We start from the raw sequence: 22,001 nt of genomic DNA on the forward strand, positions 1-22,001 counted from the left end.
CCACATTTTACTCTGTAACTATTTCCTGCAATGTCAGATTTCCAAACGTAATATACTGTTACGTCTGCTGGACTCTTCTGGTTTCGGGATATATTGGGCTTGTAGGTTCATCAAGAACCCTAGGTACTCAGAGCCAATAAAGGAGCTGCACCTTGTAATGGATTTTCATTGTATACCTGGTATACAGCAATTTATTTGGTGAAATATAAAGAGTGAAAAATAGGTATCAAGGAAACCTTGGTATTTCCAAAATGTGGTTATTTGCACAACTCTGAATTCTAGGGTGCCCGTACTAGCATGTGAATTACAGGGCATTTCTCAAATAGACGTATTTTTTACACACTGTCTTACATTTGGAAAGAAACAATGTAGAGAAAAACAAGGACTGATAACATTTGTTGACCTATCCTGTGTTCCCCCAAGTCTCCTGATAAAAACAGTACTTCACTTGCGTGGGTAGGCCTAATGCCTGCGACAGCAAACGCAACATGGACACATCACAATTTTACATTGAAAACTGAAGTGTTTTTTGCAAAGTGCATAGCTGTGGATTTAGGCCTCTAGCTCAGCCGGCACCTAGAAAAACCTACCAAACCTGTGCATAAAACTAGACACCTAGGGGAATCCAAGATAGGGTGACATGTGGGGCTCTAACCAGGTTCTGTTAACCAGAATCATTTGCAAACCTCAAAATTTGGCCACAAACACACTTTTTCCACACGTTTCGGTGACAGAAAGTTCTGGAATCTGAGAGGAGCCACAAATTTCCTTCCGCTCAGCATTCCCCCCAAGTCTCCCGATAAAAATGGTACCCCACTTGTGTGGGTTGGCTTAATGCCCGCGTCAGGAAATGCCCCAAAACACAACTGGACACATCACATTTTCCCAAAGAAAACAGATCTGTTTTTTGCAAAGTGCCTAGCTGTGGATTTTGGCCAAAACCACCAAACCTAAGCATTTTTTTAAACTAGACACCTAGGGGAATCCAAGATGGGGTGATATGTGGGGCTCTCACTAGGGTCTGGTACCCAGAATCCTTTTAAAACCTCAAAATTTGGCAAAACAAAAACACTTTTTCCACCCATTCGTTGACAGAAAGTTCTGGAACCTGAGAGGAGCCACACATTTCCTTCCACTCAGCGTTCCCCCAAGTCTCCAGATAAAAATGGTACCTCTCTTGTGTGGGTAGGCCTAGTGCCCGTGAAAGGAAATGCCCCAAAACACTATGTGGACCCATCAAAATGATCAAATACCTGTTTTAGGGGGAATGGGGGGTGGGGGGCACCTGCGTTCTTGGTCCTGGTCTCAGAAGCCATATAGGAAAACCTGCCAAACCCAAACATTTCTGAAAACTAGACACCCGAGGGAGTCCAGGGAGGTGTGACTTGTGGGGATCCCCCAGTGTTGTCTTACCTACAATCCTTAGCAAACCTCAAATTTAGCTAAAAAATAACATATTCCCCACAGTTCAGTGTGGGATCACCACACTGGTGCAAATTTCCTACCACCCAACGCTCCCCTCAGCCTCCCGGTAAAAATGATACCTCAGTTGGGTAGGTGGGCACAGGGGTACTGTCCTGTGTGGGAAGGCAAAGGCTTACCTCTAACAAATAGGACAGCTGGCAGAAAGGGCCAAGGGACTACTCCAGACTACTACCCATGATACAGGATCCATGCAGCTCAGCAGGAGAGGGGATCCACGCAGCCGGTCGCCACTTGTTGTAGGTGCCTGCTGTTGCAGAGAAGTGATTCCTTCATTCTGAGTGAGATTCCTTCTTCTTCTTGTTCAGGCTGAAGAGTTGCAGTCTTGTGAGGATGCACGGCGAGGAAACTGTTGCAAAACTGTCAGGAGCTCCGGATACAATGTTGCAGAAGAGTCTTCCTCGTGGATCTGCAGCTTGTAGGTTCCTGGAGGGTCCAGTCGCAGTTCCGGAGGCTCAAAGTCGAAGCAGAGGTTGCAGAGGAGTCCTGCTGGAATCTTGCAAGCTGAACCTGAGGACCCAGCCAAGAGAGAAACCCTAAATAGCCCTGAAAGGGGGATTGGTCCCCTAACCAGGTAAGCATCTATCAGGAGGGGGCTCTGACGTCACCTGTCTGGCCTGGCCACTCAGATGCTCCCACAGTTCTCTGCCAACCTTAGAATCAAAATGGCAGAACCCAGGGACCCTCTGGAGGAGCTCTGGGCACCACCGCTGGGGTGGTGATGAACGGGGGAGTGGTCACTCCCCTTTCCACTGTCCAGTTTTGCACCAGGGCAGGGACTGGGGGTCCCTGAACCGGTGTGGACTGGTTTATGCACGGAGGGCACCAAATGTGCCCTTCAAAGCAAACCAGTGGCTACCCCTCCTAAGCCAGTCATACCTGTTTCCAAAGAGAGAGGGTGTTACCTCCCTCTCCCAAAGGAATTCCTTTGTTCTGCCTTCCTGGGCTTGATCAAATCAAGCAGCAGGAGGGCAGAAACCTGTCTGAGGGGTGGCAGCAGCTGGGCTGCCCGGAAAACCCTGTAAGACCTGTGGTAGCAATGCTGGGAGTCCTCTAAGGAGCCCCCAAAGTGCATTAAATCATACATCCAATTCTTGAAACAGTATTGGGGTATGATTCCGACATGTTTGATAGCAAGCATGCCCAGGTTCGGAGTTACCATTATGTAGCTGGACATAGGTAGTGACCTATGTCCAGTACATATATAAAATGGCGTCCATGAACTCACGTAGTCCAGTAAAATGAGGCTGGAGTTTGTGGGGGCACCTCTGCTAGTGTGGGGGTGCCCTCATACACAGAGACCTGCACCCTGCCCTCTGGGCTGAGAGGGCCTACCATAGCGGTGACTTACAGTGACCTGTAGTGAAACCGGGTGCATGCACCCGGTTCACGCAGACTGTAATGGCAGGCCTGCAGAACCCTTTGCATGGGCTTCCTATGGGTGGCGGAATAACTACTGCAGCCCATAGGGATCCCCTGGAACACCAATACCCTCAGTACCTAGGTACCATATACTAGGGACCCACATGGGGAGACAAGTATGTCAATTGTGGGACGAAAAAGGTACAGTTTAGAGGAGAGAGCAAAACTACTGGGGTCCTGGTTAGTAGAAGTCCAGTAGACACAGTCAAACACAGTCAAACGTACTGAAAAAAGTCAGAAAATGGGGGCAACCATGCTAAGAAAGAGGGCACTTTCCTGCAGGGTTCCATTGCAATCTTGGGTTAGAGATCACAGGGCCCCCTTAGAGGAGAATCTCTGCCAGTCACAGGAGCTACTCAATTACAGTCATGCCTAAAGAAAGAAAATGAGGCTTGCCTCCAGCTCATGGGCCCGGTGCTCGGTGATTGCTGTTAGATGCACCATTTTCTCACGCTTCCTTTTCAGACGGTCCAGATGAACCTCACATTTGCTCTGTGGATCGAAAAAAGAAAGCAAATTATAATCACAGGGACATACAAACTAAAAAATGTTTTTTCAGGCATGGCCTACTCACAGGTTGGCTACACAGCGCGCACTTTGACAACACTAGTTATCTGTAACAGCAATTCTCTGCCAGGGTTTCTCTTCACAGATTCACAACCTTAGTATTTTTACTGCCTATCGGGAGGGCCTTAGCCCATACTGTTTGTAGAGACTTGGGTTTATGCTCAATTGAAAAATTCAAGCTCTGTTGAGATCGGTAGAATCTACTGCTACACCAGAAACAGGAAAAATGCCACGTTGACTTCCCAAGTCTTCTGCACTTTCATGTCCAATACTTAACCACATGCACCTCACTTCACAGAAAGGAATAGATATGTTACCAGTGCCAGCTCAGTAATAAGACCTTTGAAAAGCCTGTGCCCCTTGTCAGACATGCCACTTTGTACAGTACAATCTTTATAACTGAGAAACCTTTAAAATAAAGGGTTTTAAAGTTGTATGCTTTATGTCCACCAATACCAAGACACCAATGATTTGGGCAAAACTTGCCCGTATTGATCTCTAAGAGTGACACACATGCTGATAGCCAAAAGAGACTTATACTACTGGTAAGCGCAGTAACGGCCTACATCAGTGGACCCCAATTTAGTCATTACTGGAACCTGAGGACCCCTAATGAATCATTATTGAAATACGAGGACCTACCCATCCCCATTGAGTCATTAGAGGAAGCCCAAGACCCCGGCTGAGCATTTTCAATGATTTGAACCTCAAAACAATGCATAAGAAAATAAATAAACATTCATCAAACAAATACATGAATGATTAAATATTCTATTTAATTCACAAATATACAAACTAACCTAGTTAAGGATACCAACTTACATTCCTTCACATTTACATAAAGTTTTCAATTTTGCTTATTTATTTATAGGCATGTTATTACTCTATTAATATTATTTAATTTCAAAGCAGTCGCAAACCCCCTAAGTAGGCGTTTCAGGCCCCAGGTGTTCCCGGACCACAGGTTAAGAACCACTGGCCTAGACAGCTTTAAGTCATTCACGTCTTCCCTTTACACATCTTAAAATCAGTCTTTCGATAGAAACGTGAGCTGTGTGTAGAATAAAAAAAAGTCTTGGGTTCAAGCAATTTAGCAGGAGTTTCCGAACTGTTATAAAATCCAAGCTAATGGAGCAACCAGATCATTGACTGAAGAATCGTAGGAGCTGTTATTTTGTCATCAAGTATGCAGATTCCTCAGCCAGACAATTTGTCCCCTATTAACAGTCCCACTGCACTCCTGATGTTGCAGAATAATCTACATTTTTAGTAAAGCCACCATGCCTAGAATGAATGAAGAACATGCAGAACTTAGTGTGCAAACACCGATTCATATGGTTATCACTCATTCAGAGGGTGAAAACTTGTAACAAAGAATGACTGTACGGTGTGAAATCTGTAATTACCAGCTGCAAAATTTCCCATCTGAATACCTTAATTAATGCCTGTACTGAGGGACTCATTCACTAATTGTCAAACATGTTTTAAAAAGGAAAATGTTACTTACCCAGTAGACATCTTTTTGTGGCATGTAGTGCTGTAGATTCACATGCTTTGCATAAGTCCGCCATCTAGTGTGGGGCTCAGAGTGTTACAAATTGTTTTTCTTCGAAGAAGGTGTTCGAGTTACAAGATCGAGTGACTCCGCTCGGTGATACTGCGCATGGGCATCGAGTCCTTTGTTAGATTGTTTTTCCCGCAGGCAGGTGAAGTAAAGAGTGGATACATGTATACGTAGATAGTAAAGCAATGAGATGTCCCCGCAAAGTATATACAAATTTACAATTTATTGTAATGTAATAGCTACAGGCTTCTGGGGAGGAGGGAGAGAGCATGTGAATCTACAGCACTACATGCCATGGACAGGTACTACCAGATCTAATGGATAAGTAACATTTTCCATTCAATGGCATGTGTAGCTGTAGATACACATGCTTTTCATTGACTGTAAAGCAGTCCCCTCAAAAGTAAGCGGTGGTCAGCCTGTAGGAGTTGGAGTAGCTTGAAATAATGTCCTAAGTACTGCCTGTTTAACATCTGCTTGTTGACAAGCTAACACATCTACACAGTAGTGTTTAGTAAATGTGTGTGGTGTAGCCCATGTAGCAGCTTTACATATATCTGCTATGGGTATGTTCCCTAAGAATGTCATTTAAGCTCCTTTTTTCCTAGTGGAATTTGCTTTAGGAGCTACTGGCAGCTGTCTTTTAGCCTTAAGATAGCAAGTTTGAATACACGTCACTATTCATCTGGCTACTCCATTTTTTGGAACAGGATTACCTTTGTGAGGTTCTGAAAATGCTACAAAGAGTTCTTGTGATTTTCTAAAATCTTTTGTTCTGCAAAGTAGTAGTTCAGAGCTCTTTTAACATCAAGGGTGTGTAGAGCTCTTTCAGCAACTGAATCTGGCTGTGGAAAGAAGACTGGCAATTCCACTGACTGATTCATATGAAAAGGTGAAACTACTTTTGGTAGGAATTTTGGATTTGTTCTAAGAACTAATTTGTCTTTATGGACTTGAAAGAAAGGTTCTTCTAAATTGAGCGCTTGAATCTCAATAACTCTTCTTAAATAAGTTATTGCTACTAAGAAAGCAACCTTCCATGAGAGAAACTGTAGAGTACAAGAATGCATGGGTTCAATGGGTGGGCCCATAAGTCCTGCAAGTACAGTGTTAAGATTCCATGGAGGAGGTGGAGGAACTCTAGGTGGAATGACTCTCTTAACCCCTTTGCTACCAGGCCTTTTCCCCCTCAGCTAGCAGGCCTTTTTTTGGCTATTTGGGGCAGTTTGCGCTTAGGCCCTCATAGCTTTTCATCCACATAATCATTCTAGGGATTCTGGAGGTACCCAGAGTCTGTGGATTCCCCTGGAGGAGACCAAGAAATTAGCCATTCGAAAAAAAAAAAAAAAAGAATTGGAAAAAAGGGCTGCAGAAGAAGGCTTGTAGTTTTTTCCCTGAAAATGGCATCAAGAAAGGGTTTGCGGTGCTAAAAGCACCATCTTCCCAACTTTCAGGAACAGGCGGACTTGAATCAGAAAAGCACATTTTTCACCATAATTTCGGCATTTTACTGGGACATAGCCATTTTTTTCTATTTTTTGTGTGCTAATAGCCTCCTTCCAGTTAGTGACAGAAATAGGTGTGAAACCAATGCTGGATCCCGGACAGCTAAACATTTCTGAAAAGTGGACAAAATTCTGAATTCAGCAAACGGCCATTTCTTTAGATCCTACAAGGATTCCCTACAGAAAATAACAGCAGAAATAAAAAAAAAAAGAAATTGAGGTAAAAAAACAGCCATTTCTGGCCACGTTTCACTCTCTAACTTTTGCCTGCGATGTCAGATGTTCAAGAGCAATATACTGTTAGGTTTGCTGGACTCTTCTGGTTGCGGGCATATATAGAGCTTGTAGGTTCATCAAGAACCCTAGGTACCTAGAGCAAATAAAGGAGCTGCACCTTGCAATGGGTTTTCATTGTATACCAGGTATACAGCAATTAATTTGGTGAAATATAAACAGTGAAAAATAGGTATCAAGGAAAGCTTTGTATTTCCAAAATGGGTACAAGATAAGGTGTTGAGAAGCAGTGGTTATTAGCACATCTCTGAATTCCGGGGTCCCCATACTAGCATGTGAATTATAGGGCATTTCTCGAATAGACGTCTTTTTTACACACTGTCATACATTTGGAAGGAAAAAATATAGAGAAAGACAAGGGGCAAGAACATTTGTTCTGCCATTCTGTGTTCCCCCAAGTCTCCTGATAAAAATGGTACCTCACTTGTGTGGGTAGGCCAAATGCCCCCAACAGGAAATGCAACATGGACACATCAGATTTTTACATTGAAATCTAACATGTTTTTTGGAAAGTGCCTACCTGTGGATTTTGGCCTCTAGCTCAGCCGGCAGCTAGGAAACCTACCAAACCTGTGCATTTTTCAAAACAAGGCAACTAAAGGAGTCCACGATGGGGTGACTTGTGGGGCTTTCACCAGGTTCTGTTGCCCAGAATCCTTTGCAAACCTCGAAAAGTGGCAAAAAAACACTTTTTCCTCTCCTCAATTTTCGGTGACAGAAAGTTCTGGAATCTGAGAGGAGCCACAAATGTCCTTCCACCCAGCATTCCCCCAAGTCTCCTGATAAAAAAGATACCTCTCTTGTGTAGGTAGGCCTAGTGCCCACCACAGAAAATGCCCCAAAACACAATGTGGATACATTCACATTTTCCCAAAGAAAACTGACCTGTTTTTTTTCCAAAGTGTCTAGCTGTGAATTTTGGCCTCTAGCTCACCCACCACCTAGGGAAACCTACCAAACCTGGACATTTCTGAAAACTAGACACCTAAGGGAACCCAGGATGGGGTAACTTGTGGTGCTTTCACCAGGTTCTGTTACCCAGAATCCTTTGCAAACCTCAAAATTTTGCAAAAAAAACAAACGTTTTCCTCACATTTTGGAGTTGTAAAGTTCTGGAATCCGAGAGGAGCCACAAACTTCCGTCTACCCAGTGTTCCCCAAGGTCTTGAGGAATTGCCCCAAAACACTATGTGGACACATCAAAATTATCAAATACAAAACTACTTGTTTTTAGTGGGTGGGGGGGGGTTACCTGCGTTTTTGGTCCTAGGCTCAGCAGCCGTCTAGGGAAACCTACCAAACCCAAACATTTCTGAAAACTAGACACCCGAGGGAGTCCAGGGAGGTGTGACTTGCGTGGATCCCCTGTGTTTTCTTACCCAGAAACCTCAAATTTAGTTAAAAAAACAAAACATTTATGATACCTCACTTGTGTAAGTGGGCCAAGTGCCAGTGACCGGGAAGAGCCAAAAATATGTTGAAAGTGAGGGGAAACCAAAGCGGGTCCAAAAGGGCAGTTTGAAAAACAATCGTTTTTAGGATGACAAGTGGGGCAGAATGTTTAGCGGTAGAGATGCGACAATGTTGGGTGGTAGGAATTTTCTGGATTCTTGCAGATACCGGAAGGTTCCATCACAAAAATGTGGGAAAAAGGTGTGATTTTAAGCAAAGTTCGAGGTTTGCTGGGCATTGTGGGCAAGAAAATGGTGCAGAGTGCATGTGAAGCACACCACCCTGGACTCACCCAGATGTTTAGTTTTCAGATGTGTCTAGGTCCAAAAAGTGCAGCCCTCACCATTCCAAGTGGGGCAATTTTGAGAGTTAGACAAGCTCTCATGGGCCAAATGTAAAACCAAAACCCAATATAATCAAATGTCCTCTTGCTTGTCGTTGGGATAAGATGTTCCAGTGTGCAGGGGGAGAGCTGAAAGACTGTTACCCCCTTCAGTTGGGGTGGGGGCATAACCATGCCCATACTGGTTAATAGCCACCACCCCACTATTTATTTTTTATTCCCTGTCATCTAGTAGGTTTTCTACCCCCACTCCCCTGGGAGTGGATTGGGGGTAATTGCCCCATCTGCCCACCGGTGGGCAGAATAACTTTGGCTTCATTTATTGGGGTGGGGGTATGGCCATAACCCCACCCTCTTTTTTTATTTAAAAAAAATCTTTCCTGGGCTCTGGTGAGCTTTCTGCCCCACTTGTGGGTAGATGAGCCTTACAAAAATAAGCCGATCTGCCTCCAAGGGGAGCAGAAATGACCAACAGTAATTTGCCCCCATGGGGAGCGGCCCTTGCCCAAGGGGCTGCTCCCTGGCCGCTCCCCCAAACAAAACACACACATACACACACCAATCCCTGGTGCCTAAGTGGTTTCTGCCACCCCGGGGGCAGATGGGCCTAATAGAAATAGGCCGATCTGCCCCCCAAGGGGAGCAGAAATGGCCTAAAATAAATTTGCCCCATTCTACCCCCCGGGAGCGACCCTTGCCTAAGGGGTCTCTCCCCATCTGTAAAAATAATTAAATAAATAAAAATCCCTGGCGTCTAGAGGTTTCTGCCCCCCACTTCCTTATAACAATAGGATAATCTGGCCTCAGGGTGGGGAGTGGAGTGGGAATGGCCTGATAAATAATTGCCCCCTTGCTCAAGGGGTCGCTCCCCTTCTTCATTTTTGTAAAAAAAAAACTCCCTGGTGTCTAGTGGGTTCTGCCCGCTTGGGGGCAGATTGGCCTAAGAAAAATACGCCGATCTGCCCCCAAGGAGGGCAAAAATGGCCTAAAGACAATTTGTCCCCCAGGGGAGCAACCCGTGCCTAAGGGGTCACTCCCCTCCTGTTAAAAAAGTAAACTAAAACAAAATAAATGTGTCCCTGGTGTCTAGAGGTTTCTTTCCCCCGGTGGGGGAATGGCCTGATAAATAATTGCCCTCCAGGGCGGTGACCCTTGCTCAAGGGATGCTCCTCTTCTTCATTTTTGTAAAAAAAAAAAAAAAACAACAACTGCCAGGTGTCTAGTGGGTTCTGCCCCCGGAATTAAAATAGGCTGATCTGCCCCAGGGGGACGCAGAAAAGGCCTAGTAATATATGCCCCCCCCCCGGGGAGCGGCCCTCATACATAAGTAGTAAAACAAAAACAACAAAAAAAAATACATCCCTGATGTCTAGTGGGCATTTCTGCAGCCCGATCGCTTCACGATCGGGCTGCAGAAATGCTTTCAGAGGCATGAAAGGAAAGGAAAGGCCTTTCCTTTCCTTTCATGTCTCTGTGCCGCTCCCCAGCCCCAAAATCGGAAGAGAAATGCAAAGCATTTTTCTCCGAAAGCAGTGGAAGCTCAGCTTGCGGCGTGGTGGGGGCGGCCTCTGATGAGGTCATCCCTGCCCATGGGAGGGGGGTGTCAGGCCATTGGGGCAGGGGGACGTTAGAACTTCCCCCGAGGACCCATACAAGGACGTAACGGTTACGTTCTGGGCACCCGAGTGGTGCTGTCCACAACGTAACCATTACGTCAAAGGCACCCAAGGGGTTTATAACAAGAATTCTAAATATGGAAATATGATGTCTATTTTGAAGTTAAGCAGCCATACCTGCTAAATGAAGCCTAATAAAGCAGTATGCCAAATTCAATAGCAAACATCTTGTACTGAAGCCATAAGTGGATCAATACTTTTGGGTTGACAATAATACATAAAACGTTTCCATTTAGCAGCATAACATTGTCTAGTTGTGGGTTTGCGTACTTCCTTTGGAATATTCATACATTCAGGTGGAAATTGTAGGTAACCAAACTCTATGACTTCAGGAGCCATATCGCAAGATAGAGTGTGCTGGGATTTGGGTGTCTGATTTGGCCTCTCCTTTCAGTCAACAGATCTGGTCTGATTGGCAGCTTGTGATGTGGAACCACAGACCGATCCAATAGTGTTGCGTCATAATGAGTGAAGTTTGTTTCATCTTTCAGAAATGGAATGAGTGGGAGAGGCGGAAAAGCATAAGGAAATATCCCTTACGCTCATCCATAGAGCATTGCCCTTGGATTGGGAGTGTGGGTACTTGGACGCAAAGCTTTGGCATTTTGAGTTTTTTTGTGGCAAAAAGGTCTATGTCTAGGGTTCCCCACATTTAAAGGATTTTTGAATTACTTGTGGGTGAATTTCCCATTCATGGACTTGTTGCTGCGACCTGCTGAACAGGTCCGCTAGTTGATTGCCCATCCTGGGAGATATTATGCCACTAATTGAATGTGATTGTGAATCGCCCACTTCCCAATTTTCTGGGCTAAAAGGGACAACTGAGATCAGTGCCCCCCTCCGTTTTTGCAGATAATACATTGTCGTCATATTGTCTGTACATATTAACACTATCTTGTGTGCAATTTGTGTCACAAAAGATTTCAGTGCTAGGAATACTGCTAGTAATTCAGAGTGATTTATATGATGCGTTTGTTGGTTGGAGTCCCATTTCCCTTGTATGCTGAGAGGAGCTCCCCAACCAATCTGTGATGCATCTGTTGTGATAGTGGTCTAAGGCACAAGGTCCTAAAATGGCCGTCCTTTGGAGAGGTTGGTATGATTCCACCATTGCAGACAGCGGTGAGTCCGTCAGTCCAACAACACTAGATCCTTAAGTTGACCTTGTTATTGAGACCACTATTGAGAAACGCACTGCTGAAGTGGCTGCTTGTGCAGTCTTGCATTTGTAACTATGGCTATACATGAAGCCATCATTCCTAATAGTTTCAGCACTAACTTTACTGTATAAGTGTGGCTGTATTGTAGTTGAGATATTAAATTGTGAAATGCTTGAATCCTTACTAGGTTTGGATATGCTAAACCCTAAGTGTTCAGAATTCCTCCCAGATACAGCTGTATTTGTGATGGTTGCAGGTGGGATTTGAGGTAATTGATTGTGAATCTCAAACTGTGTAGGAGATCTATGGTATACTGAGTGTGTTGTTAACAAACTTGGATTATACTGGCTTTTTTGAGCCAGCCGTCTAGATATGGGAAGACATGTATGTGTCGTCTTCTTAGGAATGCTGCCACTACAGCTAAACATTTGGTAAACACCCTTGATGCTGTTGTTACTCCAAATGGTAGTACTTTTAACTGGTAGTGCTTTCCTGCAATGTAAAACTTTAGGTATTTGCGATGTGCTAGATGGATGGGAATGTGGAAATAGGCATTTTTTCAGGTCTAATGCTGTCAGGTAATCCCCTTTTTTTAGTAGCGGAATGACATCTTGTAGAGTGACCATATCAAAATTAAAGCGTTCTGAAACGATGTATAGATTGAGAGGCCTGAGATCTAGAATTGGTCTTAATGTGCCGTCTTTCTTTGGTATCAGAAGCTATAGTGAATATACTCCTGATCCCTGTTGGGATATAGGTACTATCTCTGCAGCTCCTTTGAGTAGTAGTGATTGTACCTCCTCTTTTAGTAGAGTGAGATGGTCCTGAGGGAGTCTGTGGGAACGAGGTGGAATGTTTAGTGGAGTGGAAATAAGTATGTTGGATAATGGACAGAACCCACTGGTCTGTTGTGATGTGTGCCATTGTGGATAGAAATTGGCCAGTCTTTCTCCCACAGGAGATAGGAATGCTGTGGGAGTGGTGAGTAAGTCACTGTTTAGTAGAGGAACCTCTAGAAGTGGATGGTTTGCCTCTTCCTTTATTGTTGAATCCTCTATATAAACCTCTCTATGATACTCTTGTATAGAACTGTGAGGTCTGTTTTTGCTGGGAAGTTGATGTTTCTAATGCTGATGGTATGAAGCCACCTCTGAACTGGGGCCTACGAAAATTTCCTTTGGTGAGTGTGGTGTAAAATGCACCCATTGCCCTAGCCGTCGCTGAATCTTTCATTGGTTTCTCTATAGTTGTGTCAACTTCTAGGCCGAATAGATGTTTCTTGTCAAAGGGCATATTTAAGACAGCTTGCTGTGCCTCAGGTTTTGAACCCTAAACATCTTAACCAAGCATGTCTTCTGATGACTACAGTGGTGTTGACTCTGACTGCGGTATCAGCTACATCTGAGGCACATCTAATAGCGTTATTAGATATTGCTTGTCCTTCTGTGACTATTTGTTGTCCTCGTTTCTGATGCTCTGGTGGAAGATACTGCAACAGTTCTTCCATCTTGTCTCAGTGGGCCCTATCATATCTAGTTAAGAGAGCTTGTGAGTTGGATATCTCCAGTGATCTGCAGCTTGTGAAGTTACCCTTTTAACTGCTGCATCTAGCTTTTTGCTCTCCTTATCTAGAAGAGGAGCGTCTCCAGTTGACTGACTATTGGCCCTTTTCCTTGCTGCACTAACCACTATTGAATCAGGTGGTAACTCAGTCCTGATAAAAACTGGGTCTGAGGGTGCCAGTTTATATTTTTATCCACTCTAGGAGTGATAATTCTGGCCTTCACAGGTTCTTTGAAAATGTCAGATGAATGTCTGAGCATTCCTGGGAGCATTGGGAGACACTGATACTCCTTGTGTGTAGACGTTAATGTGTTAAAAAGTAAATCCTCCTCTATATGATCTGTATGTATCTGCACATTATGGTAAGCAGCTGCTCTGGTTAGGACCTGATTATATTCAGTTGTGTCTTCTGGTGGAGAGGGTCTAGCAAGATACAAGTCTTGATCATATGAAGGAATAGGATCAGGATCATATAGATCCCATGGATCCGTAGCCTGATGAATGTCACCAAGATTATCCCTGTTTGGTGATGCTGAGGATGTCTGTGGTGAAAACTGTGTCTCATATGTGGGTGATGGTATTGTGAAAGGAAGAACAGGAGAATATTGTGGTGAAGGTTAGATTTGTTGTATAGCCCTTTCTCTCTCCTTGTCTTTTGAGACCTTCTTTGGTGGAGGTCCAGCATCCAAGGTCTCCCGAAAAGCTAACTTCCTCTTAATAGTCACTGCAGGAAAAGCAATTATCCTTCATGTGTCTTTCTGAATATACAATTTTCTCTGTTTAGAGCCCATGACCTCTAAAATGGGTTGTATATCAGATGATTCTTGTGTAGAAGTAGTAGGTTTACTACTTATGGCTTTCGGCTCCGAAGGTTTAGACACCGAGCGGGTCATTTTGACCTCGGCGGTCTTTTTTCAAGACCACCGAGGGACCGCCGTGCGGAAGACCGCCTGTGCAGGCGGTTTGTCGCTCGGCCTATTATGACTGTTGACAGCTCTCCGTCCCTTTACAGACGGAGAGCCGCCAACAGCCATACTGGCGGGAGGCGGGGAAGTGGAGGTTGCTCCACCTCCACCGCCACCCCAACAGAACACCGCCCAGCGAATCACGTCCTGTGATTCGCCGTGGTGGTGTTCTGTTGGTGGTGTGGTGTCGGCGGAGCTGCCCCCATGGCTCCCGTCCCCTCCCAGAGGATCGACGGACCAGGTAAGGCGATCGTCCATTAGGGGAGGTGGGCGGGGGGGTGTTGTGTGTTGTGTGCGTGCATGGGGGTGTGCATGTGTGTATGTAGAGAGGGTGTGTGAGTGCATGTATGCTTGCGGGGGTGTTGTGTGTATGGGAATGAGTGCGTGTATGTCTGTGGGTATGTCTGTATGGATGTGTGCGTGTATGTTTAAATGTGGGTGTGCGTGTCTGACTGTGTGTGTGGATGTTGGCATGTATGTCAGGGTGTGTGTGTGTGTGTTGGTGGTGCCTGCATGCGTGTCAGGTGTGTGTGAGTTATGTGATGTTGGGGGTCGGGCTGGGGAGGCGGGCCCTGACACCTTTGGGGGGTGGCAGGGGTGGTGGGGGGTGTAGGGGAGGGAGTCGGAGTGGGGGTGGGGGGTGGGGGAGAACCCTATCAGTGCCAGGGAAGGAATTCCCTGGCACTGATAGTGCTTACCGCCATGGATTTCATGGCGGTTCAAACCGCTGGAACTCCACGGCGGTAAGCTGGGTCCAAATTCCGCCGGCGGTATAGTGACGGCCGCCGGGCTGGAGACCCAGGTCTCCAGCCCGGCGGGCGGAACGGAGAACCGGCGGATGACCATGGCGGTAACCGCCATGGTCATAATTCCCCAAGGTAAGACTGCCAGCCTGTTGGCGGTCTTACCGCCGGTTCTCCGCCATACGCCAGGGTCGTAATGACCCCCCGAGTGTTTAGCTCAAACTGAAAGTGTCGGCTCAGAAAATAATGTTTCAGTTTTTCGACTCGGTACCGAGACAGCTGTAGCAGTCTGCTTTGTTGATGCCGAGTGCACTTTAGTCTTTGTTCTCTGTGCCAAGCCCCAAGGTTGGTCATCCAGACTTTTTCGGATCAGACCATGGCCCGAAGACAGTGGAGGACCGGCGACCAGTGCTGGAGTCTTTTTTAATGTCTTTGGTTGGTGTGAAGGGGCAGGTGCGCTCAGGTACTGCACCGAAGGTATGGAGTGTCTGTCAGTATCGGAATCTTGTTCGGAGTCCGAGTCTCTGATAGAAAATGCCATATCCTGTCCTACTTCCTCCTGGGTGTGTTCCTCATCGAAAATATCCGGTTTGTCTTCTGTGGACTTGGATGCTATTTCCAGGCGACGAGCTCTTCGGTCATGGAGAGTCTTCTTAGATCAAAACAATCTGCAGGCGTCGCAAGTCTCTTCTCGATGATCGGGAGATAAAGAGAGATTACACACTGAATGCTGGTCGGTGTATGAAAATGTAGAGTGACACCGAGGACAGAATCGAAACGGAGTTCGTTCCATCAGCCCAACATTGAAGTAGGCCCTAAAAAGGCAAGGACCCTCTAAAGGACGAAAAATCGACTCCTATGGTCTAAATCGGATCGATTATAAATAGGAAACATGATCAAAACTATAGCGGTGGAGTTAGATAAAGGTAGAATAAGTTCAGAGTTACCGAACAGAGATCCACGAGAGCGAAAGCAAACACGCCCAATCCCGACGGTGGACTTGATGTCCATGCACAGTATCACCGAGGAGGAGTTGCTCAATCTTGTGACTCAAAAAGCTTCTTCAAAGAAAAACAACTTCTAACACTCCGAGCCTAACACTAGATGGCGGAGTCATGCAAAGCATGTGTATCTACAGCTACACATGCCATCGAACATTGGTTTTCTCTTTGACTTTTATATAGATTGCCTAGAATATGGGATTCACAAAACGTTCCAGGTGTCTGAATGGAAATCTTCCATGTATATGCACATAAAACATTTATAACAATGTTTTCTCCAAAAGAAACATTTTCCACAAGGGCCTCTTCCCTTATACCCTTGAAAATATGGCAATACTAAGTTAACCATTACATAATCTTTGCACACATTCTCCAATTAATTTAGGACAATGTTAATTCCGTAAAACATTATGTTATGGGATAGGAGATCAGATACTTTTAACAATCATCACAGAAAACTTTATTCTTCAGCTTCTGTTGCTGACTAATCAACTTATCACTAAGCTCAGATGTCTTCCTGAACTCTTTAAAATCTGGGCAGATCACTGCTCGGATAAAGAAAACCTTGAGGTGACCTTGGGTAACTTATTCAACTATCGCCCTGTAACCAAACTCCGCTGGCTACGGAAAGCCAGAGAGTAAAGTGCAGCCATTTAATTGTAACAATCCTAGAAGACAGCTATTGTATTCTAGATGACAGAAACAGCATCTACTGCTGGGCTTATCAGTGGTTTTTCAGATACTGATCACTGCCAGAATTTGCACACCTTCAAGACCCACAGAGACATCAGAGGTGAGGTCTTTAGATGGTGTGGCTCTTTCCTAACCAACTGAAAACAAACAAGGATCGCACCTGTATAATGTGGGGACCTCAAAGGTTCTATTCTACTGACAGTGCGGTTTAATTTTTACATGAAGCTGCAGAGAATACAGACGGGGCTTCTGGTGTGGCTATTCATCTTTATACAGATGATTCCCTGATCTACAGAACACCTACCATAATTAAACCCACAGAACACCAAGCACTTCATAAAACAGTAATATGAATCAAAATGTTGTAATGAATGCCCTCAGCATTTAGCAACAACCAAATCTGTCTATCAAGATAAAGGAGATCAAATCATTGAGCACATGTATTATTCACATCTCACCATGGCCTTCCACTTGGAGCATGTGGCTTCCAAAGGATAGACCAGTTTGTTCACTGTCAAAAAAGCATTCCTCCACTTCATGTTTTCTGATAGTGCAGTTTCAGGTCTCATCCAAACTGGACTAAAGCGATTCGATCCTAGCTGATCTACCTTCCCAAGGATGGGCTCAATCAACACTTTCAAGTACAAAAAAACATACAAGCAAAAAAACATAGGCGGTCATTCCAAACGCGGCGGGCGGCGGTAGCCGCCCGCCATGAGGTAACCGCCATAAGGCCGCTCCGCGGTCAAAAGACTGCTGGGGCCATTTCAACTTTCCCGCTGGGCCGGCGGGCGCTAGCCAAGATAGCGCCCGCTTGCCCAGCGGGAAAGGGGCCTACAACACTGAAGCCGGCTCCGAATGGAGCCGGCGGTGTTGCAGGTGTGCGACGGGTGCAGTTGCACCCATCGCGCTTTTCACTGTCTGCTAGGCAGACAGTGAAAAGCAGGCTGGGGCCCTGTTAGGGGGCCCCAGGACACCCGTTCCCGCCAGCCTCTTCCTGGCGGTGAAGACCGCCAGAAACAGGCTGGCGGGAAGGGGGTCAGAATCCCGCGCCATGGCGGATTTGGCCAACCGGGGGAAATCCGGTGGGAAACCGCCGGACCCAGTTTTCTGACCGCGGCTTTACCGCCACGGTCAGAATGGCCCAGGAAGCACCGCCAGCCTGTTGGCGGTGCTTCCGTCATCCGCGACGGGTCGGAATGACCCCCATAGTTCTCAGAAACCAACACTGCCTTCCTCTTGAGGTCAGAATAAAACTCACACTGGCTTATATCCTATAATAATAAATATAGTATCTTAACAAAGCAGATTACAAGATATCTACACTCAAAAGATCTTACAAGAGACTTAACTGCTTAACTGGAGAAGCTTACGGATTCATAGACTGGAACTAGGAAATTCAATTCCCAAAGGGCAGTCATACAATTCAGGAGCTGCAATGCTCATTAGGAACTCGCTCCCAGTGAAATGACAGTCTGAATCTATATTGATTCTCATAACAAATGTAAAACTTTCCTCCTTGAAAGCCATTTAATTGAATTATACTGATTTCATAAAACATCCCAGAGACTAGTCTAAACACTTTCCCTCCTAGGCGCTGCAGCTTTTAAATTCTTCTTCTCTTCCTTATTTACCAATAACATTGAATCGCCTACTTCTTCACTTATGCCTAGCACTTCTTCTTCTCAAAATGAGGATCATGAAAACTCAGTATAAGAGTTAACTTGCTCAAGGAGAAAAAATGAAGGTGAACATTAGAGTGAAAAAGCAATAACTACATTAACAAATATAAATTTCCATTCTTCCTCTCTTCATTCTCCTCCCCCTTTCACAGCAAACTGTACTTCCAGACTACGCTGTCTCAACTTTGAACAACTTAGAGTTTGAAAACCGATGGATCTTGTAAAATGTAACCCCATCACATCCATGTCAGACCTCAAGAAATCCACTCGCTTACTCGCTATGGCGAGTCAGATTTTATCAGGGTGAGCTATATATTTAGGGCCTATTCGCCGTTCTGGTGAGCTGATAAAAAACAGGTGTTCTGTTCACTCAGAAAGACAGGGAGCAATAAAGATTACTTTAAATCTTGTTTTCATTTTGTCACGTTTGCTCTGTGTACAAAGACTGAGGTGTGAAGTCAGTTTACATCTTGTTACAATTACTTTTCTTTCTGACTACAGTATTCCAGGATTTTGTAAAGTGAACTGTCTGACGTCACGTACAAAGAATGTGAAAGGAAAGTCTGTAGGGTGTCAGGTTTTTTTTTCTAACACACATTTAAATAGCTGATAAGTGAACTGTACAAACATTTCAAAATATATTTCAGTAGCCCATTTTTTGTAATTCAGTGTGATGAAAGAATACTTTAATATGATGAAAACAAATCCGAACACTATAGTTGGTGATGTGCAAATGGTAAATAAGTTTGCTGAAACCCAATTTTCACAGATTACTGTTTATACACGATATAGTTTTATCAGTAAAACAGCATATTAATGGGAATTTTTTTTGCCATTTCCATGGGGAGTTTACTGTCTGTAAATGACTGTGGGGCTACCACATAATGCTTTAATAATATATTTATTAAAAGTGAGTTTTAAAACATAAATTGAGAAACAATCCTGCCCCTACCCTGATGGCAATCATTTGAGTGAACTAAGAGGCAAGACAGAGATCATATGTACTTTTAATAATGTGGGTAGATTCTTATTATACATGGACCAAACGTTTAGTCTATTTAATCAAACTGATGAGTTTCATTTGTACAGCAGAAATGCTGAACTGACATATTTGAAGGTGCTTTAAATGTGATAATGAAGAATAAGGTGGGTCTGTAAAATAAAATATTTGCCTAGGTTCACACAATTTGAGAACGGTTTAGGGGGTTAAGTACCTTACAATTAGGTCAAGTAGATTATTCAAGTTACTAGACTTGCAGGTGTAGTAACATGTTATGATTTTTCGAGGCCTGCATGTGCTCCATGAGTTCTGGATATCTGATTCCACCAAGAAAAGCAAGTTCCAGATGTTCATCTGCAACCCACCCTCCCAGGTGTTTTTGCCTCAAACCCACCTTAGCTCACCTTGTACTCCTGAACTGCTTCATTAATGGGGATGGTGGGGTGATCCTGGTGTTCATTGGACTCCTTGCACGAGACACAGATGGGCATTCGCTCTGTTTGGCAAAAAAGCTTCATGATTCCCTTGTGCTCCTCACAGATGCGACTAACATCTAGATCCTCGGATGAAAATTGTGTGGCAATGGCAACCAAGTTAGCAAGTTCGGGGTTAGGCCGAATACTATATTTCTTCAAAAACCGTTTGTCACAGATAGGGCATTGGACGACTGACCTGCTCTTCCTCCATTTTAAGTCAATGCAGGCTTGGCAGTAGCAGTGCCCACACTTGGCTGTCACTGGATCCGTGTAAAACTTTGAGCACAAGGGGCATGTGGCCTTCTCCTGCAGGGAATGCACTGTATGGGAGAAATTGTTAGCGGCCATGTCACAGCTGGCCCTTTGGCTCAGCTGGCCGCAATCAAAAGCAGATTCAGAATGTGTGTATCAAGGACCGGTCACTTCAAATTTCTTCAAACCTGGACAAACAAAATCAAGAAGAAGGCATCAGTACAAGAATATCATCCCAGCACACTGACTGTAGGCCTTCTAACGCTCATTGTCAACTCTGTTAATCCCCAGGGATGGACATGTACCTGTCCACCACACAGCATCAAGCATCCTATGTCAATTTTTGAGGTTGTGCTCTCACAATCCACTTCCCATTCAGCCCTGGTGATTCACATGTCTATCTGAATTATGCATTTTGCATCTAAAAACCAAGCATACATGTACACTTTCTACACAAAGTGTGTGCATATTTGTCACACTGTATTTTCCCCTCTTTTCCTCTTGCAGCCCCATACAGTCAGAATAGGGATTTGTAATCCTAGAGCTAATCAAACACGGATAATGACCAATAGGGTTTTAAATTACCACTAACAGCTAGTAACTTAATCAAATAACTTGCTCCTCTGAGATTTAGTTAGTATACAGAGGCATCATTTGTCTGAACAAGGTACTCAACAGAACTCGAAACCTACCTTCAAGGAAATTGCATACCTTTTCGGTACTTGGCACATGCTCTTTGTTTGGCAATGTATATCACAGTAACAAAGAAATTACACCCTCGGCCACATAAGTCATAGGTCATTTAACACCTTTCTGTAAATTATTGTTGCCATGTGTCTCCTCTCATAATACATACATTATTTCATGAGGAATCTTGTTCCAACACTTTTTTCACAGTCGTAGGTTCTATCCTAATCAAACTTGTCGGCTCCCTTCAAATTAGGATGTCAGTCTAGCAATGGCACTGGAGAAGTATCTAAAGACTAGTAGCCAAAGCATCCTGCATGGATTTCTCAATGTGGGACTGCAAATGATGACTGACAGAGACAGAAAATCAGAAGTGTATCAAGCTTCTCAGCAATAACTACTGGGAAGAGCTACTTTATTCAAAAATATTCAATTGCCTACATTTCTCTATGTATTGCAGAACACTCTGTTCTGCAGAAGATGCCTTCTTCAAAAAAGTGGAGGCTCTGCTGCTGAACTTGCTGTGGACCTCGAGTGCCATTGGTGAAGCTGCAGCTGATAGGATGGCACCACCAGATCGGAAGAGATATTACTGAGCTGTCCACTTAGTGACCATAAGTGACTGGTTGTTTCTGGATCAATATGAACCATCTGTAAGAACAGACTGGCCATGACATCTCCCACTGATTTGCACTTTTGCTATTGGGGATCGACTGTGAACACTCTTGTCAGTTCAATGGCCACTGCTATTAGAACTTGTTGTGAAACCATAAGAGATACAGGATGGACTGACAGAATAACCAAAGATACGTCATCGTAGAATGGGAAGGCACCGATGGGGGTGCAGGAACTGAAACACTTTAGCAGATAGGACCAGGAGGTAGATATATTACTACAGGGGTAAAAGACCTCTTTGGCCTGATAGGAGGAAAGAACTTGCCTGTAACAATACTACAGACACTTTCAAATGAGACAAACAGACCTCATGGGACAGGAAATAAGGCTTGGAGGAACTACGGACAATGTCTCAATTGAGGCGAGGGTGTTAATGGATAATTTGGATAAGGGTGGTGTGCGTAACACACATGAAATAAATATAAACCAACTGCAAGAACTGCTTCAGATCCCTAAAGGAAAATGAGGTCTCCTAGGTGAGCTCAATGATGAGGAGTAGGATAAGACCCCAAAATATCCAAAGTAAGTTGCTATGCAATTTGTTGCTTTGACTAATTCAACTCAAAATCCTGCACAGGGCTTACTTCTTCAGACAATGACTAACTGCAGGGGTTTGGTGAACAAACTCAAACGCATGCAATGTCATGCTGACCCTGAGACGTTCCACCACACAATCAGTGGTACAAGGCTTCTGTCACTTGTACATAGTGGAACTGCAGGAGGTTCGGGGAAAACCGTCTGAACTGAGTCCTAAAATCTTGCTGCTGGACATGAAAGAGGAGATATAGTTGAATCGTTA

At 44.6% G+C, this 22,001-nt stretch overlaps 1 protein-coding gene across 2 annotated transcripts in view; it reads right to left on the reverse strand.

The window, feature by feature from the left end:
• The window catches only part of LOC138301859 (E3 ubiquitin-protein ligase TRIM39-like), a 224,720-nt gene that overhangs the window by 183,696 nt on the left and 19,023 nt on the right, over window positions 1-22,001 (reverse strand). For both annotated transcript variants that reach the window (XM_069242353.1, XM_069242351.1), the window contains exon 2: window positions 3,301-3,396. In XM_069242353.1, the coding sequence (XP_069098454.1) occupies window positions 3,301-3,348 (48 nt within the window). In that variant the 5' untranslated portion in view covers window positions 3,349-3,396. The remainder of the gene's footprint in view (window positions 1-3,300; window positions 3,397-22,001) is intronic.

Source organism: Pleurodeles waltl, chromosome 6 (assembly GCF_031143425.1).
Source record: "Pleurodeles waltl isolate 20211129_DDA chromosome 6, aPleWal1.hap1.20221129, whole genome shotgun sequence".
NCBI classification, from domain to species: domain Eukaryota; kingdom Metazoa; phylum Chordata; class Amphibia; order Caudata; family Salamandridae; genus Pleurodeles; species Pleurodeles waltl.